The sequence below is a fragment of the Dendrobates tinctorius genome, unplaced genomic scaffold (assembly GCF_039654945.1).
Source record: "Dendrobates tinctorius isolate UK_male_01 unplaced genomic scaffold, ASM3965494v1 ptg000070l, whole genome shotgun sequence".
Lineage (NCBI taxonomy): Eukaryota > Metazoa > Chordata > Amphibia > Anura > Dendrobatidae > Dendrobates > Dendrobates tinctorius.
In genome coordinates, this window is record NW_027361738.1 from 39,947,501 (window position 1) to 39,968,193 (window position 20,693).

The following is a 20,693-nucleotide window of genomic DNA, read 5'->3' on the forward strand; positions in this document are numbered from 1 at the left end:
CGTTTTTCTTTGCGTTTTTTATGCGCACGATGCGCTGCGCAAAAAAACGCTAATGTGAAACTAGCCTCAGTGCACGAGAAACTAATGCAGAGTGCCAGGGGAACAGGAAAGAGGTGGGTATGTGTTGTTGCTTTTTTCATATGTGTACGGGATGTTTGCATGTATATAGTGGGCTATGTGGAGTCTCATACTGTATATAGGAGGCTAAATGAAAGATCATATTGTATATAGAGAGGCTTTGTGGGGGCTCATACAGTATATGGGATATGTGAGGTCTTACACTGTATATAAAGGGGCTATGTGGGTGCTCACACTGTATATAGGGGACTATGTGAGGCTCACATTGTATAAGGTTACATAGTTAGGTTGAAAAAAAGACCTAGGCCCATCAAGTTCAACCTTCCTCCATCAATTGTATATTTCTTTACTAAATTACCTTATTTTGTAACATAGTAACATAGTTATTAAGGTTGAAGGGAGACTTTGAGTCCATCTAGTTCAACCCATATCCTATCCTAACTTGCCCTAACATGTTGATCCAGAGAAAGGCAAAAAAAACCCATGTGGCAAACAGTAAGCTTCACATTGGGGAAAAAAATTCCTTCCCGACTCCACATACGGCAATCGGACTAGCTCCCTGGATCAACGCAATATTAAGGAAACTAGTGTATATACCCTGTAATATTATACTTTTCAAGAAAGGCATCCAGTCCCTTTTTAAATTTTAGTAGGGAATCACTCATTACAACATCATATGGCAGAGAGTTCCATAGTCTCACTGCTCTTACAGTAAAGAATCCGCGTCTGTGAGTATGCTTAAACCTTCTTTCCTCCAGACGTAGAGGAAGCCCCCTTGTCCCCGTCACAGGTCTAAGAGTAAAAAGATCATTAGAAAGGTCTTGATATTGTCCCCGCATATATTTATACATTGTAATAAGATCACCCTTAAGCCTTCGATTCTCCAAATTAAATAACCCCAAGTGTAATAACCTGACTTTGTATTGCAGACCCCCTAGTTCCCTAATAACCTTGGTCGCTCTTCTCTGCACCCGCTCCAGTTCAGCTATGTCTTTCTTATACACCGGAGACCAGAACTGTGCACAGTATTCTAAGTGTGGTCGCACTAGTGACTTATATAGAGGTAAAATTATGTTCTCCTCATGAGCATCTATGCCTCTTTTAATGCATCCCATTATTTTATTTGCCTTTGCAGCAGCTGCCTGACACTGGCCGCTAAATGTGAGTCTGTCGTCCACCCATACACCCAGATCTTTTTCAGTGACTGCTTTGCCCAGTGTTTTACAATTAAGCACATAATTATACATCTTGTTCGTTCTACCCAAGTGCATGACCTTACATTTATCCCCATTAAAGCTCATTTGCCATTTATCAGCCCAAGCTTCTAGTTTACATAAATCCTCCTGTAATATAAAATTGTCCTCCTCTGTATTGATTACCCTGCAGAGTTTAGTGTCATCTGCAAATATTGAAATTCTACTCTCTATGCCCCCAACAAGGTCATTAATAAATATGTTAAAAAGAAGCGGGCCCAAAACTGACCCCTGTGGTACCCCACTGCTAACTGTGACCCAGTCCGAGTGTGCTCCATTAATAACCACCCTTTGTTTCCTATCCCTGAGCCAGCTCTTAACCCACCTACACATATTTTCCCCTATCCCCATTGTTCTCATTTTATGTATCAACCTTTTGTGTGGCACCGTATCAAAAGCTTTTGAAAAGTCCATGTACACCACGTCCACTGCATTCACTTGGTCCAGTCCGGAACTTACCTCTTCATAAAAGCTTATCAGATTAGTCTGACAGGAACGGTCCCTTGCAAACCCATGTTGATATTGGGTCATAAGGTTATTCTACTCCAGTATAGTATCTCTTAGAAAACCCTCCAGGATTTTACCCACAGTTGAGATTACACTTACTGGCCTATAATTTCCAAGTTCAGTTTTTGTCCCCTTTTTGAATATTGGCACCACATTTGCTATACGCCAGTCCTGTGGTACAGACCCTGTTATTATGGAATCTTTAAAGATTAAAAATAATGGTCTATCTATGACTGTGCTTAATTCCTGCAGTACTCGGGGGTGTATCCCATCCGGGCCCGGGGATTTGTCAATTTTAGTGATTTTTAGACGTACTTCCTGCTGAGTTAAGCAGGTGACATTTAACGGAGAATTTTTATCCCTGATCATGTTATCAGTCATGGGATTTTCTTGTGTAAATACTGTTGAAAAAAAAAGTAATTTAGCATAGTGGCTTTTTCCTCATCCACCATTTCACCCAGACTATTTTTAAGGGGGCCAACACTATCATTTTTTAGTTTCTTACTATTTATGTAGTTAAAGAATATTTTGGGATTATTTTTACTTTCTCTGGCAATGAGTCTCTCTGTCTCAATCTTTGCTGTTTTGATTTGCTTTTTATAGAATTTATTTAATCTTCTGTATTTAGTTAATGCCTCATCACTACCTACTTGCTTTAATTCTCTAAATGCTTTATTTTTATCTCTTATTGCACCCCTTACAGCTCTATTTAGCCATAGTGGTTTCCTCCTATTTCTAGCATGTTTATTCCCATATGGTATATATTGTGCACAGCTCCTATTCAGGATGCTAATAAACGTCTCCCATTTTTTTTGTGTATTTTTATGTCTCAGGATATCATCCCAGTTAATTGCACCAAGATCATCTCTCATCCGTTGGAAATTTGCCTTCCTGAAGCTTAGTGTCCTTGTAACCCCTCTACTACACATCTTATTAAAGGATACATGAAAACTTATTAATTTGTGATCACTATTACCCAAGTGACCCTCAACCCTTACATTTGATATGCGGTCTGGCCTGTTGGTTAATATTAGGTCCAGCAGTGCCCCCCCTCTTATTGGGTCCTGAACCAGTTGTGAAAGGTAATTGTCTCTCATAGTTGTCAAAAACCTATTACCTTTGCTGGAACTGCAGGTTTCGGTTCCCCAATGTATTTCAGGGTAGTTGAAGTCCCCCATAATAATGACTTCTCCTTGAGTCGCTGCTTCATCTATTTGTTTTATGAGGATATTCTCTGTTGCTTCCATTATTTTTGGAGACTTATAACAAACCCCTATCAGTAATTTATTATTTTTCCCCCCTCCCCTTATCTCTACCCACAGGGACTCTACATTTTTATTAGATTCATATATATTATCACGAAGGATGGGTTTTAAGGATGATTTTACATATAAACACACACCTCCCCCTCACTTATTTGTTTGGTCATTTCTGAACAGACTATTGCCCTGTAAATTAACCGCCCAGTCGTGGCTCTCGTCCAGCCAGGTCTCAGATCTCCCCACCATGTCATAATTATGCTCCAACAACATTAACTCCAATTCCTCCATTTTGTTGGCGAGGCTTCTGGCATTAGTATACATGCACTTTATGTATCTCTCTGTACCTCTATTCTTCCTTAAATTATTAACTGTTCTAACCCCACCCCCCATGCCACCCCCAATGTCATTATTTGCGCCCAGGTCTCTCTATCTGCACTGTCTTCCCCTCCTATAAAAGGAATACCCTCCCCCCGTCCCTAGTTTAAACACTCCTCCAACCTTCTAGCCATTTTCTCCCCCAGCACAGCTGCACCCTCCCCATTGAGGTGCAGCCCATCCCTAGCGTAGAACCTGTAGCCAACTGAGAAGTCAGCCCAGTTCTGCAGGAACCCAAACCCTTCCTTCCTACACCAATTCCTGAGCCACTTATTAACCTCCCTAATCTCCCGTTGCCTCTCTGGTGTGGCACGTGGTACGGCAGTATTTCAGAAAATACCACCTTGGAGGTCCTTGCTTTAAGCTTACAGCCTAATTCCCTGAAATCATCTTTAAGGACCTTCCACCTACCTCTAACTTTGTCATTTGTGCCAATGTGCACCATGACCGCTGGATCCTCACCAGCCCCTCCCAGTAATTTGTCAACCCGATCAGCGATGTGTCGGACTCGAGCGCCAGGTAAGATGCACCCCAAATTTTGAGGAGAAAAATAGGAAAAATAACCTCTTATAAAATGGTGGTGCTTCTTACAATCCAGGCGTCTTATTGCTTACCGGGGGTGGAGGCTGAGGTGAAGCGGGGTCCAAGGGTCACTGCTGGCAGAGGCAGGAGTGGATCAATGCTGTAAACCGCAGACAGGGAGAAAGGGGTGTTCGGTGGTGCAGTCCGCAGTGGAGCAGAGTCCCAGGGTCGCAGCAGGAGGCGGCAAGAGTGGCGCTGCGGGTGTTCGGTGGTTCGGGGGGCTCCGTCGATATTTTGTGAAAGCCCAGAGCCCCCACACTGTTTACTATGCGGTGGACTCCGGTAAAATGGCTCCTGGGGCGGCGCATGCGCAGATGGAGCTCTTGGCGCCGAGATCTCATCTTCTGAGATCTTGGTGCTGAGATCTCCATCTGTGCCGTATTTGCGGCCATTTTCCTGGAGACATCATGTAGAGGCAGGCGTGGATGGAAATCTCGGTTTTCCTCCACCTGTGCCTGCGCCGAGTGAGGAGCAGGAAGCTGGACGCCGGAAGAAGAATGGTGGCCGCCATATGTCGCTGCCGCAGGGCTGCTGCTCGCCGCCGTACCACCACTGCAGGACCACAGCTTGCCACCATACCACCATTGCACACCGCAGGACCACCGTAACACCCCAGCTCCGGGCCTGCAGCATTGACCCCTTGATAAGAACAGTGCTCGGTTTAGAAGACGCACCCCCATTTTCCCCAATTTTGGGGATAATAAAAGTGCGTCTTATAATCCGAAAAATACAGTAACTAAAACCTGCAATGTTATTTGTATAAAGGAAATCATCCAGCCCTTCTTTAAAAGCTGTTATAGTGTCTGCCAGTACTACCCCTTTGTGGTCAGAATTCCAGAGTTTGACTGCTCTAATTGTAAAGAACCCTTTCCTATTTTGCTGCCGTAATTGCCATTCTGCCACTTGTAATGAGGGCCCAAGTATATAGGGGGATGTCAACAAACTCAATTCAGCTCAATATGAAGTGATTACAATTGTTATTTTATATTAATTGCATTAATATGTTAACATTAATACTGAGCATTATTAATTTCAGCACAACAGTCATGGTCTCTTATGTGGTCCCTTTAGATAATTAATCGCCCAACCCCTGCTCTACAATTATCAACATTACAATACATCTTATCCAGATTGATTTGTATTATTAAACATTTTAGCTCAGTATTTATTCCCCCACAGTCTTGTGTTATCAGTAAAGGCTGACACTTTACACTCAATCCCATCCATGAGGTGATTAACCCCTTTACGACCTTTGACACATCCATACGTCCAGGTCATCTGGTACTTACTGACCTTGGACCAATGGATACTTCATGGTGATTTTGTGTGCACAGAGGCTGTGTGCTCGATTGCCGCCGGATGTCAGCTAATTCTGACAGCTGACACCTAGCACTCAGTGGTACTTTAACCCCATAAATACTGCGATTGATGGTGTAGCAAGTTTGTCTGTCAGTGCAGGGCTGACAGTTTGCAAAGTATAGCAAAGCTCCTTTGATTGCTATGCTTTACAAGCGATCAGACTGCAAAAAGTGAAAGTCCCATAGTTGGACAAAGTAAATTATATAGGATACGGGGATACAGGACCCCCAACTCCACATAAGTGGCAAATTCAGCACTGACACCAGAGAGTCGCAACTCCAAGGCTGGTCTGCATGGAAAACTCTATTACCAACAGTCAGCTGATGCATCATGTGACTATTTAAAGGATGTGGAAGTGGTCACCACCCACATCAGCTGACCTAGCAACATAGCAGCTTCCAGCAAGGAAAACTGACATTAACCCTTGCTAGCACAAAATAAAAAAACAACATTTAAATTAAAACAGAGCCAGAGCTTAAGTGTATAGCTTATCAATTTTACCACATAATGAACGGCATTTAAAAAAAAAAAATCCTACATTGCTGGCTTTTGTTCATTCTGCCTCCCAAAAAAATCAGAATAGAAAGAGATCAAAAAATTGCATGTGCACGAAAGTGGTACTAATAAAAAAGTCAACTAATCCCGCAAAAAAATAAGCTCTCATATGACTCTGTCAGCAGAAATATAGAAAAATTATAGTTCTTAAAATATGGTGATGCAAAAAGTTTTTTTTTGCAAAAAATAAGCGTTTTTTAATGTGACAGCAACCAAACATAGAAAACTATATAAATCGGCTATTGCTGTAATCGTACTGACCCGAAGAATAAAGTCGTCTTATCACTTATATTGCACGAAGAATGGCGTAAAAAAAAAAATAAAACCAATTCTTAAACTGCTGTTGATTTGTTGACTCTGCCTCCCATAGAGGACAATGCTCAGCTCACATTTATCCTGTGCTCTACGCTGAGCGCTTACGCCGGAGTTTCTGTGTAAGTCTTTGAAATACGTCATTTAGATGGAAGCCCCAGCAGAAAATTCCCTATAATGAGGCAAATGGAGACATTGTAGACTGTCTGGCCTATGATGTGGTATCCCTCTTTTTATTCGTGTATAACAGCGTGGTGTGCCACAGTTTTGTGCATCTCTGAAAAGAAGGACACCACTGAACACACGCAAGACTAAGTCCAGAGTAATTCTGCTGCCTCATTACAGTGAAAAGATCCTTTGGGGGTTTCATCTAAATCACGTCATTCTGAGATTTAGATGGAAAATGCTGAGTGTAGAGCACAGGATAAAGCTTGGCCAATGTCTCCAGAAACTCGACCTGGGCACAATGTACGGCCACTACAGTGGCAAATTTGCAAGTTTCACTCAGTAACATACACTACTGCTTACTTCTGACAAACACTCATGAAGTCAAAATCATCACTACACCTGTAGATAAATTCCCATAGGGGTATAATTTCCAAATTGGGGTCACTTGAGGGGGAATTCTGCTTTTCTGACACTTCGGGCCTCTGTATATGGAGTCTGCAAACTATTCTACAATAATTTGTTCTCCAAAATTCAAATAGCGCTTCTTCTGTTCCGTGTCTCGCCATGTGGCTAAGCAGTACTCTACAAATGGCGTATTTCCATGTTCAGCAGAAATTGTGTGACATTTTGGTGCCATTTTTCCCATTTCCAGTATGAAGATGTAAAATCTGGGGCTAAAATAAAAATTTTTTTTGCAAAAACGTGATTCTTTTTTCTTCACCTCCTAATGTTATGAGATTCTGTGACACACCTGTGATGTCAATAAGCTCACCCTTAGATAAATTCATTGAGAAGCATAATTTGTAAAATGGGGTCACTTATGGGGAGTTCTGCTGTTCTGGTAACTTAGGGGCTTTGCCAGTGTGACATGACATCTGCAACCATAACAGAAAAATCTGCAACGCAATATGGGGCTCCTTCCCTTCTGAGCTTTGCACTGTGCCTCAAAAGTAGTTTTAGACCACACTTGGGGTATTGGAGTACTCAGGAGAAATTGCAAAACAAATTGTACCATTCATTTTGTCCTAATACACCTTTTGAAAATTGAAAACTCGGGGCGAAAAACAACATTTTAGTGGAAAAAAAATGGTAACTTTCCATTGACTCAGTCCAATGTTATACAATTCAATGAATCACTACAACCCTAGGTGAATTCCTCAAAAGGTGTAGTTTCCAAAACGGGGGGCACTCAGCTGTTTTGGCATGTCAGGGGCTCTGCAAATGCGACATGGCATCCGCTATCTATTCCAATCAATTTTGCGCTCCAAAAGTCAAATGGCACCCCTTCCCTTCCGAACCCTGCCGTGCGCCCAAACAGATTTTACAGTCTATATTCTCTTGTTACCCTTGTGAAAATGAAACATTTGGAGAAAAAGCAACAGATTTGTGGGAAAAAAAAATCATTTTTACATTTTCACGGCTCAAAGTTATAAAATTCTAAGAAGCACCTGTGGGCTTAAGGTGCTCACCACACCTTTAGATAAAATTGGTTGAGGGATGTGGTTCCCAAAATAGGGTCACTTGTGGGGAGCTTCCACTGTTTATGCATATAAGGGACTCTGTAAACGTGACATTGTCTGCTATCTATTCCAGGCAATTTTGTGTTCCAAAAATCAACTGGTGCTTCTTCCCTTCTGAGCCCTGCTGTGCGGTGGAATATTCCATCAAAATCTGAATTCCAAAATGTCACATCTTCCTTTCTGAGCCCTGCCATGTGCCCAAACAGTAGTGTTCCTCCACATATGGGATATTGGCGTACTCAGGAGAAATTACACAACAAATTGTATGGTTTATTTTCCCCAGTTAATTCAAACTTTGGGGTTAAATGAACATTTTTGTGCGAAATAATAAAAATGTTCATTTTTTTGCTTCAACGCTTAATTCCTGTGAAACATCTAAAGTGTTAATAAACGTCTTGAATATGGTTTTCAGCACTTTGAAGGGTGCAGATTTTAAAATGGTGTCACTTTTGGGTATGGTCTGCAATATTGGCCGCTCAAAGTCACTTCAAACGTGATATGGTCCCTAAAAAAATGGTTTGTAAATCTGTTGTAAAAAAAACGAGAAATTGCTGAAATTTTAACCATTCTAACTTCCTAACCCAAAAAATTATGTTTCAAAAAATGATGCTGATATAAAGTAAACATGTGCCAAATGTTATTTATAAATTATTTTGTACAGCATGACTAACTGGTTTAAGGATATAAAAAATTAAAAGTTTGAAATTCCTGAAATTTTTTTTACATTGTTGCCAAAATTGCAATATTTTCACAAATAAATGAATACAGTTTCAACCTAAATTTGCCACTAACAAAGTACAATGTGTCACAAATAATCTCACAATCACTGAAATCCATTGAAGCGTTCCAAAAGTATAAAGCAACACTGGTCAGAATTAGAAAATTTGGCCTGGCGAGGAACATGAAAACAGGCTTGGGGTAAAAGGGTTAATTACTCTATGATTAAAAACATTTCCAGAACATACCGCCTGAGCGTAGAGCCAAATTATTGTTATGTGAGGTCTATTTGCAATAAACATTTTGGAAGCAGAAAATATAAAATCACTAATGTATTGTAAAATGGCTGTGGACTTCAGTAATATGTAGTCATTACCGGCATAGCCTCTACTACACACAAGCACCAGTAGTCCAAATAACAGGGATTTCCCAAAAGCTTTTCTCTAGCTAACAAAATATACCGCAAACATCACTATTGTGAACACTGAAGGACCAGGAATGTGTTTGGGTTGAAGAATACAACTTATAGAAACAGGAATAAAAACTGCATTGTCCTCTTAAATTCCACAATTCTTATTTTTCAGAATTTATATGAATCAGTGAAATTACTTAAAGAACCCCAAAAAATTACAATTTAATTATATTAACTTCCAATACATTTGAAAACATCTATAACAAAGCCATAATGAACCTTTAAATAGACCCCATCTCATACTGTATTAAACCCAAGTAATATAATCACCCAAGAGCAGCCGCAGTATGAGCAGGCGAAAGATCTAAGATTATGGATTGTGTAGTCTTAGCAAAGAAGATGAGGTGAATGAGTGTATACCGGATCCTACGCATAACATTAATCTCAAAAAAGAATTTGACTTCAGTGGCCTTGAAAGATTCCCTAAAGGAATCCTAAAGGGCCTTCATTTGCGGATTTCAATTAGCCTTTATTTCTCTGCAATTATACATTAAACTCGTGTATTGTGTCGGCTATCATGATATCCCTTAATATGCATGAACATCAAACAATGCAAAAAACAATAGCATTCAACGCAATTCTGAAGGCTTCAGAGAGCGAAAGAAAAGACGGAGCAAAATGGTTACCAGGAACAGAAGAGTTACACAAGATGTTAGAAAGGAAAGTTTAAGGTTATGTCAGCTCTCGGAGGGAATAAATCCAATCAAGAAGGCTGAAGGATTACACCAAAACCCCCGGCTTGTTAATATTAGCATCTCCAATTCAGTCCCATTTTTTTTTTTTTTCTTCTTACCTTATTCTGTACCTGCGTCCCATCCGGATTTATCCTGAATGACCCTACGTCAATTGTCTTACTCGGGCTCACTTTGCTAATTTCATGCAGCAGTTCATCTACCACTGCCCTGCAGGCTATAGACAAAGAAAGGAGGAAAAAAAAAAATCAGAAATATTTAAAAAAAAAATAGTTACATTTATTGCAACAAATGTTACTTGTATCTATGCCAATATAAGCAAGATTCCACTTGACAGCATCATCAGTCCCTGTATCACTCCCTGGCATTTATCTACGTTTATTTCCACGGGTCCAGAAACATAACACATAGGTTAATTGGCTTCTAACAATATTGACCCTAATGTAAGGAAATCAAAGTGTAAGCTCCACCGGGGCGTGGAATAACATCAAGGTACAAATATTCTGTCTAGCTGTGTAATAAGGGAACGGCCCTATATAACTGTAGGGCTGCGCTGGAGCAGCTTTTTACTATACATTACAGCTATAATTATTACTACTCTTACCACAAAAACAAAATATAATAGTAAAGTAAGCAATGTTCACAATATTTTCGCTTTTCATTTTAATTTTATTTACAAGAATAAAAAAAAAATCAAAATACCTGTAACAGTGGTAGAGTGTAAGTATTCATCCGTCAAACAAAAAATGGAAAACAGCACCGCCAATACCACAGCAATCGATCACGTTAACTCGGTGTCCAGTATCGCTGCAGGCATAAACCTGAGATTTCGTGTGGTCACCAAGAATAATACTGTATTGCAAATCCTGATACGAAGAAAGATGGTGGCACTCACCAATCTTCAAAATCCAAACTTTATTTCATGATGGTTAAAACATCTTCGACGGGAGAACGGGAAAGGAGTGTGCAGGTGACGACGGCCGGTTCTCGCTGCTGCGCTTCTACTGGTCAACCGGTCATGAAATAGTTTGGATTTTGAAGATTGGTGAGTGTCACCTTCTTTCTTCCTACCAGAAAGAGTAAGTATTACCTTTATTTTATTTCCAAATTAAACACAGATACTGATATATTTTTTATTTTAAGACTATTTTTTTGAAGATAATTAAAGCGACAACAATCTTACTAGTGTTAACATCATCTTAAGACTTGGCATGCTCTGTGATCTGTGCAGAAATCTTTGTGCAGGTAGGGGAGGAAGTGAGCTGTAACCATAAGCTATTGAGAATGGTGGATCCAATTATTACCTAAAACTCCTCAACATTGAAATTGCAACATACAAGAAAAAAGTTGTGGAATTATAGCAACCCCAGGATGGATAGACATGTTAGTGATGCAAATGATGAAAAACTGGAAACAAAATTGCTGTGAATTCGCTTTCTGGCCTACCTCTGGTTACTAGTGAAGGTAGTGGAGCTGGTTATATTGACAGAGGGGTCGCGAGTTCTCTTTCCGGGCTCCCTCTGGAGGTAATGGAGCTGATCTAATTAACAGAGGCCTGCCACCTGATAATGAGGAGGATGACTGGAGATCTGGAGTTTCTGACTGGATTTAAGACAGCCGACTCCCTCTATCCCTGCTGGTGATTTTTTCCTGCCTCCTGAGGTCTTAGTTTCCAGCTCAGTCCCTGCATGCTCAGCTAAGTGTTCTTTGCTAATGTTCACATTTGATCTGGTTTTGTCTATTTCAGTTTTGTGTTGTCAGCCAGCTCCAGCTGGGGCTGTGCTGAATTTCCATCCTTATGTTACTGCTAGTGCTAGTTTGTTTTTGTCCCTTATTAGATTGGCCTCTTTTTGCTCTGCTTTCAGAATATACCAGAGTGCTGATATAGTGGGTGAAGTATAGTGACTTCAGTATTTTTCTATCAGACGTGTTGGGCATTTTTTGCAGGGTTTTTTGCGAGATTGCAGAGTCTTTCCTTTCCTGTCCTGTCTAGTTAGTGTGGGCCCCATCATTTGCTCAGTCTATTTTCCTACCTGCGTTTGTGTTTTCATCTTGTCTCACCGACAATATATGTTTGGGGGCTATCTATTACTTTGGGGTCTGCTCCGGGGCAGTTTAGATTTCCCCTTTCTTGCTTTAGGCTTATTTAGTTCTCCGGCTGTGTCGAGGCGCTTAGGATCATTGTAGGTACGCTCCACAGCTACTGCTAGTTGTGTGGATAGGATCAGGGGTCTGCAATCTGCTTAGATACAAACCTCTCTGGTTTTCTGTGGCTTAGCTTGGTCTTGCTTTCCTCCTCGGTGACCCAATCAGAACATAAAATATTCAAAACATCTCAAATTAATCAGTATCAAGTAAGACTGACAGGTACAGCAACAAACACACTTGCACGTCCTGGCTGCTATCAGTGAGGTTATTAATGGTTGTCTGAGGAATGTTCTGCCACGCTGAATGCACTTGTACATACAAAGCATCAAGATCCGATGATTGCAGTTCCCTTTTCGGTTACTGACCAATGATGTTCCAGATGTGCTCGATGGGAGGCGAGTCCAGAGATGCTGGATGCCATGGTAGCATGTTTAGGCCACAGTAACACAAGCAATATGAAGGCAGTTGTGTTGAAACTCTACAACTTTGGCATTTACACACGTGGTCAAAATTGTTGGTACCCCTCATTTAATGACAGAAAAACCCACAATGGTCACACAAATAACTTGAATCTGACAAAAGTAATAAAACAAAAATCTATGAAAATGAACACATGAAAGTCAGACATTGCTTTTCAACCATGCTTCCACAAAATTAAAAAAATAAAACTCATGAAATGATTGCAGTGCAGAGGTTAATCTGCTCAGTTGATAGCTCCCAGAAGCTTTCCTTTATTAAGGCACTCAGCTGTTCACTGCTAGCGCTACTCCCATCACCTTTATAAACTGGGTCCTAGCTAGCTCTCATTGTCAGAGTAGCTTTTGCTGCATGGCTGGAGGTTATTGGTGGTTATTGGAGAAGGCGTTTGGTTTGTTGCTAAGTTTTGAGTGTGTGATAATTCCCTTTCTTCTCCTACTTTGGTATTACCCCATTCTCCACTCCCCCATGCATTCCTTTGTTATATGTGTGAGTATATTTGAATGTTTGCCATTTTTTGCTATCCCTGTTTGTATTACCTTGTTAGTCTGGTTGGTGTATTGCCATACACTACTACTCACCTCTTCCCTGAGTGGGGGAAGGGTACAGGACTGAGGGTGGATTCAGGAGCTAAGGCCCTGGCATCTTCACCATCAGAAGTAATCTGGGGAACAGGGCAAGCTAGAGCACCCCTAGCGTTAGGGGCAGGGGAGGAGAACCTGGTCCAGTGAGTCCCGACAGAGTTGTGACAGTAGGTTTTCAAAAGAGGGAGTACTCTAAAGTCAGTGATGTGATTGAGGGGTGTCTAAGGTTGCACTGTTTGGTCTAAAGCAGGGGTCCCCAACCATCGGTCCATGCCGTTGGGGTTTTTTGCCAGTCCGCGCCACCACCGCAGACCAGCACTAAGCACTGACTGCTTGATCTGCGGCGGCTGCCGGCCTCTTCAATTTTCCGTGTGCCGGGGTGCAAGTTTGCACTTGGAAGGTCCTCTGTGTAGTGGGAGTGTCAGTCTCTGGGAGCTGCAGCAGCTCATTGGCTGTGCAGCTCCGTGCTTTGAACGGCTGCCAGGCTGCAATTGGCCGGACGCTGATTGGTGCATCAGGGAAGCGTGGGGCAGGCTTAGAAGATGGAAGGCGCGCATTCAGGAGCGAGCTCAGTCAATACGGACTCGTGCACCTGTGATAGCTGCTGTATGCATGCATTCCCGACCTGAGCTACTTGAGCTATATACTGTAACCAGAGCTGTGCAGGTGAGCATCCCTGGCCTAAGCTATATACTGTGAACAGAGCTGTGTAGGTGAGCATCCCTGTCCTGAGCTATATACTGTGAAAAGAGCTGTATATTGTGTAGGCGAGTATCTCTGAGCTAAGCTATATACTGTAACCAGAGCTGTATAGGTGAGAATCCCCATCCTGAGCTATATACTGTGAACAGAGCTGTATATTGTGTAGGTGAGCATCCCTGAGCTAAGCTATATACTGTGTATATATTTGGGGCCTTCATACTGTATATGGGGGATTACAAGTGTGGGGCCATCATCTAATATATAAAGCTCAAGTGTGTTTATGCATGTGTGTGTGTGTGTGTGTGTGTGTGTGTGTCCGGGATTGGCATCCGCACCGTCACAGCTACAGCCACAAAATTTGGCACAGCCACACGTCTGGACCCCGAGAGTGTCCTAGGCTATGTTGTGAGGCAAAATTTTAACCCCGCGCGTTCCAATTCACCAAACAATTTTGCCCCTACCTAAATAATGGGGAAAAAGTGTGTTTCAAGCCCCCCTCATTAGATATAATGGTTGCCATGGCGACGCTGATGTCATCATAGGTTGCAAGCCCCGCCGCTCATTATGATGTCATAATGGTTGACTATGGGATGGAGGATGTGTGATGGGTATATGGGCACTGGACTATGGGATAGAGGATATGTATGAAGGGTATATGGGCACGGGACTATGGGATGGCGGCTATGTATGATGGGTATATGGGCACGGGACTATGGGATGGAGGATATGCATGATGGGTATATGGGCATAGGACAGAGATGAAGGATGTGTGATGGGTATATGGGCACTGGACTATGGGATGGAGGATATGTATGAAGGGTATATGGGCACGGGACTATGGGATGGCGGCTATGTATGATGGGTATATGGGCACGGGACTATGGGATGGAGGATATGTATGATGGGTATATGGGCATAGGACTGAGATGAAGGATGTGTGATGGGTATATGGGCACTCGACTATGGGATGGCGAATATGTATGATGGATATATGGGCATGGGACTATGGGATGGAGGATGTGTGATGGGTATATGGGCACTCGAATATGGGATGGAGGATATGTATGATGCGTATATGGGCATGGGACGATGGGATGGCGGATATGTATGATGGGTATATGGGCACGGGACTATGGGATGGCGGATATGTATGATGGGTATATGGGCACTGGACTATGGGATGGCGAATATGTATGATGGGTATATGGGCATGGGACTATGGGATGGAGGATGTGTGATGGGTGTATGGGCATGGGACTATGGGATGGAGGATGTGTGATGGGTATATGGGCACTCGACTATGGGATGGAGGATATGTATGATGGGTATATGGGCACGGGCCTATGGGATCGTGGATATGCATGATGGGTATATGGGCACGGGACTATGGGATGGAGGATAATTATAATTTGCTACAACTAACCACAGTTAGTTACTATGCCCAGGCAGCGCCGGGCTCTTCAGCTAGTACTTTATATTGGTGGATTACAGTTGTGGAGCCATCATACTAAATATGGGGGATTACAGGTGTGGGGCCATCGTACTATATATACTCCGCCCTCATATACCAAAGCCCTGCCCACCCCCACCGGGCCATGGAAAAATGGTCTTGCTTGAAGCTGGTCCCTGGTGCAAAAAAGGTTGAGGACCACTGGCCTAAAGGTTTGCCATCTACAAAAGCCTATTAGGCCTGGCTATTAAAAAACTAAATAAACAATTTTGACTTAATAAAGAAACATTTTTTTAAAGGAATTTTATGGAGCAAAAGTGCTGAAATAAAAAACAGACATAAGTGATATCAGTGGTCATAACAATCTGAGATATAACTTTACCAAGTTACTGTATTTACCATGCCCTCTGAATGCTTAAAAATAAAAGAATGTAAAAATAAAGATATAATAAGAGTTTATTATTTATCTTGCCTCACAGAGAATAAAAAGTGATCACAATAAAAACTACACATTGTCTGGCAAAAAATAGACCCTCACTCCTCCATCAACGGAGACAAATGAAAATTAGGGCCCCTAGATTACGCCAGCACAATAATTTTTTTTCAGGGATAATAGAACGAAAGAGGCACAATATGGTAATGTAGTATAATACAAAAATTCATAACTTTTCAAAGGCTAATCAATACCTAAATTTAAAAAAAGTTTAGTTACTTTACTGCTTCCTATCACAACGGTGTCATTTCACCACCCAATAGAACGAGAAACTTTCCATCAGGACATGAAAATGCAGCGAATCATCACCCAAGGATTGAGATATCATGGCTCCTTCTGCCTAAAGGGCCTGTCACGCTAAGCGATATTGCTAGCAATATCGCTATAACGTCATTGGTTTTTGTGATGTTATAGCGATATTGCTAGCGATATTGCTATGTCTGACACTTACCTCCGACCGCTCCCCCGCTGGTTATCACTGATCTCGCGAGAACGTCCTGGACCGATTCTCGTCGTCAGCTTCCTGCTGTGGAGACGAGCGACGCGTGGACGTCAAGATCGCTGCGTCTGACAGGTAAGTAGCGACCCCCGACCCCTGCTATGTCACTGGTGAGATCTGCCTGTGTGGCAGCTCACTAGCGACCACTTAGCGATGTACCAGCAATCCTGACCGCGTCATATCGCTGGTCGGGATCGCTGGTGCATTGCTAAGTGTGACAGTACCTTAACTGTACTCACTCCGGAGTGCTAAGACATGCACAGCATTAGTGAATGTTCACTGTAAACTCTCTTTACTGGCTAAATTACAATTTTGCATGCTGTACAGCAACTGTGGAATGTAAAGACAATGACAGAGAAACTACGATCCCTGTGTTACTCCATCGGCTCCCTGCAGCGCGATCTCTGGAGGCAAAATCTTGCAATGGCAATCGAAGTCCTAACAATTACCCCCTGGGTATGTCATACATCACAGCCAAATACATTGCAGAAGACCAATGATCTTTTAGTTGTATTAAATGTTTAAGTCCCAATAAAAATGGCAACAATAAAAACTACATTCTATTATGCAAAAAAAAAAAATATTTTTTTTTTGTTCACCAAATTGTATAACTCAGCTCTGTGAGCAAAATCAGTTTTTTAAGTGATTTTTTTGCTTAAGCAGTAAAATAATAATAAAAAAAGTTCTATAAAACTTTACCTTTGTTTATTCCATAAACAAAAAAACCCCAAAACAATGCAAAATCCAGGGCCAAATTTGCATTTTTTTGTTTGTTACAAAATGCTGCAACTTAAGAATGAATTGTTACTAGTTTTTTTTAATAACTAACAAATCGCAAAGTGAATGAAAAAATATATCTAAATAAAATCAATATTTTAAGGAGACTGCCCATTGCTTAGTTTTTAAAGCAGCTTTGCACTATGCTAATTGATAAAATAAACTATTAAAACTTCTACTTTACTTTGTAGCATTTTATTTCCTACACCTGCCTAAAGCTTTTGCACAGTTTTTATATATATTTTTCCTAGATGCCTCTATAGGGAGCAGTCCTGTCTGTTGTGCTATTTAATATAGCTATAAAAAAAACAAAATAATAAATATCAACCCTAACGAAAGTCTAAAAGACACTACTTTGGTCTCTGCTAGGTGAATGGTCACATATGGACACGTGTGACATGTGCCTTGGAGCTTTCCCAGCGCATGCGGCAAAAGGATACGGTAAATTAAAGTTAAAATATATTTAAGAAATAATAATAATTTGTAGGATATGTTACCATTTTTTTTTTATGATCTGAAACTACTGGTGCAGTTTTTTGCATGTTTAACCCAAAAACAGGAGTGGATTGTAAGAATGTGGGGGTTGTCTAAAAATGATCTATCCAAGCTTCGGTTCTAACAAATTCAATTGAAATCGGCACTGTGTGAGCACAGATAATGTACGGTATTTCCCAATTATATAAGTTTATCTAGTGACTATACATCCAAAAATCATAAAATTACTTGGGACATTTGACAGAGTATTGGGGATCTCCGAATTCTTTCATGCTACACATAGTATTCATTTGTCTTCTTTTGGTGCTAAAAGGAAAGGATGTTCTATTGTTTTTTTTCGTCTTCCTCTTATTGACCTGACAAAAGGCCATTACAAAGTGGTGTCCAGCTCTCTGTTTAGAAACAAGGGTAAGCGTAACCCTGCAACGTTATTTCCCATTCATACTTGTGATTGAGGTCAGAGGAGAGAAGAGAGACCACAGAGATATCCCAAGAGATTTGTACTGACCTTTCCGGCTGTCGATGAGAAAGGCCATCTCACGCTATACTATTTTCCAGTTCTGCTCCAGTAATCTCTATATAATAACTGTCATGTGGAGACACCTTTATGTAATGTGCATGTTCTTGTTACTGGACGCTGAAAAAAAAATACTGTGCATCCGAAGGCTTGCAGAATATCTGGGACGCAGTATTTGCATGTGAGATTTACAATATCATGGCTGCACAAAAAGTGGCATGTAAAAGTTTGTGCACCCCTGGTCAAAATGACTGTTATTGTGAAAAGTTAAGTTGAAGATGCAATGACCTCTAGAAGTCCTAGAGTTAAAGATAACACATTTCCTTTGTATTTCAGGCAAAAAAAAGTATATACAGTTGTGCTCAAAAGTTTACATACCCAAGCAGAATTTTTGCTTTCTTGACCTTTTTTCAGAGAATCCTGAATGATCACACCAAAACTTTTTCTCCACTCCTGGTTAGTGGTTGGGTGAACCCATGTGTTGTCAAACTACTGTGTTTTCTCTTTTTAAACCATAATGACAATACCAAACATCCAAATGACCCTGATCAAAAGTCTACACACTCCATTTCTTAATACCATGTATTGCCCCCTCTAACATCAATGACAGCTTGAAATCTTTTGTGGTAGTTGTGGACGAGGTTCTTTATTTTCTCAGATGGTAAAGCTGCCCACTCTTCTTGGCAAAAAGCCTCCAGTTTCTGTAAATTCCTGGGCTGTCTAGCATAAACTATGCGTTTGAGATCTCCCCAGAGTGACTCAATGATACTGAGGTCAGGAGACTGAAATGGCCGCTCCAGAACCTTCACTTTGTTCTGTTATAGCCAATGACAGGTCGACTTGGCCTTGTGTTTTGGATTGTTGTCATGATGGAACGTCCAAGTACGTCCAATGTGCAGAAAATTTGGCTGATAACGTGCTGCATTCATCTTTCCTTCAACTTTGACCAAGTTTCCTGTGCCTTTGTAGCTCACACATCCCCAAAATATCAGTGATCCATCTCTGTGCTTTACAGTAGGAATGGTGTTCCTTTCATCATAGGCCTTGCTGACCTCTCTCCAAATGTATCGTTTATGGTTGTGGCCAAAAAGTTCTTTTTTGGTCTCATCACTCCAAATTACCTTGTTCCAGATGTTTTGAGGCTTGTCTCTGCTGTTTTTCATATTGTAGGTGAGATACTTTGTTGCATTTGCGCAGTAATGGCTTTCTTCAAGTTCCTCCTTATTGTGCATCTTGAAACAGCCACACCGCTAGTTTTCAGAGAGTCCAGTATTTCAACTGATGTTATTTGTGGGTTTTTCTTTGCATCCCAAACAATTTTCCTGGCAGTTGTGGGCAAAATTTTTGTTGGTCTACCTGATCGTGGTTTTGTTTTTGCAGAGCCCCTGCTGACTGGCATTATCAATTCCTTGGATATCTTTTTGTATCCTTTTCCTGTTTTATACAGTTCAACTACCGTTTCCCATAGATCCATTGACAATTCTTTTGCTTTCCCCATGATTCACAATCCAGAAATGTCAGTGGCTGAATGAAAGATGTCAGAGTTTGTCTGGATCCCAGAAACTCATTCAGCTTTTATGCGCACACACACTGATTACAAGCAAACAGATCACAGGTGAGGTATATAAACTTTTGATCGGGGCCATTTGGATGTTTTTGGTTGTTATTATGATTTAAAAAGCGAAAACACAGTAGTTTGACAATAAATAGCTTCACCCAACCACTAACCATGAGTGGAGAAAAAGCTTTGGTGTTATCATTCATACTCTCTGAAAAAAGGCCAAGGAAGCAAAAATTCTGCCAGGGCATCTAAACTTTTGAGCACGACTGTGTATTCATTTTTTACATTTTCAAATTTGCAAAAAGGAAAATGGGCCAATGAAAAAGTTTGGGCACCCTGCATGGTTACTACTTAGTAGCACCGCCTTTTGAAAGTATGACAGTTTGTCTTTAAATTCGTTTGTAGAATTACCATCCATTCTTAGTTGGAAAATTCTTCGAGTTCTGTGAGATTACGGAGTCAGCTTGCATGATATTTTATGGTCTAGCCTCAGATTTTCAATGATGTTTAGATCAAAAGACTGATAGTAAAACCTTCAGCTTGTGACTTTTGAGGTCGTCTAATTCTAACGTGTATTTAGGATCATTATCCATTTATAGAAGCCATCCTCTTTCCAACTTCAGCTTTTTTTTTTTTTACAGATTGTGTTAAGTTTGCATCAAGAATCTGTTGAAATTTCATTGAATCCATTCTTCCTTCTACCCGTGAAATATTTTCTGTGCCACTGGTTGTAACGCAACCCCAAAGCATGATTGATGGACTCCCATGCTTAATGGTTGTCGAGATATTCTTTTCCTGAAATTCTGCACCCTTTCTTCTCCACACATAAATTTGATCATTGTGGCCAAAGAGTTTTACTTTAACCCCATCGGTCCACAGGATTTTTTCCAAAACGCTTCATGCTTGTTTAGATGCTTTTTTTTGCATTCTTCTGATACTGAATTTTAAGGTAAGGGCGCAGGAGAGGTTTTCGTCTGATGACTCTTTCACAAAGGCCATATTTGTGCAGGTGCCTCTCAACAGTAGAACAATGTGCTACAACTTCACAGTCTGCTGAAGTTCTTTTGCAGACAAGCATGGGTTCTGATTAGCCCCGGTTGCAATCCTACGAGTTGCTCTCAGACATTTTGTTTGGTCT

General features: G+C 41.1%; 1 protein-coding gene across 5 annotated transcripts in view; it reads right to left on the reverse strand.

Annotated features, from left to right (window-relative positions):
* The window catches only part of CNPY1 (canopy FGF signaling regulator 1), a 183,699-nt gene that overhangs the window by 53,122 nt on the left and 109,884 nt on the right, over window positions 1-20,693 (reverse strand). For all 5 annotated transcript variants that reach the window (XM_073581589.1, XM_073581588.1, XM_073581592.1 and 2 more), the window contains one exon: window positions 9,954-10,069. In XM_073581589.1, the coding sequence (XP_073437690.1) occupies window positions 9,954-10,069 (116 nt within the window). The remainder of the gene's footprint in view (window positions 1-9,953; window positions 10,070-20,693) is intronic.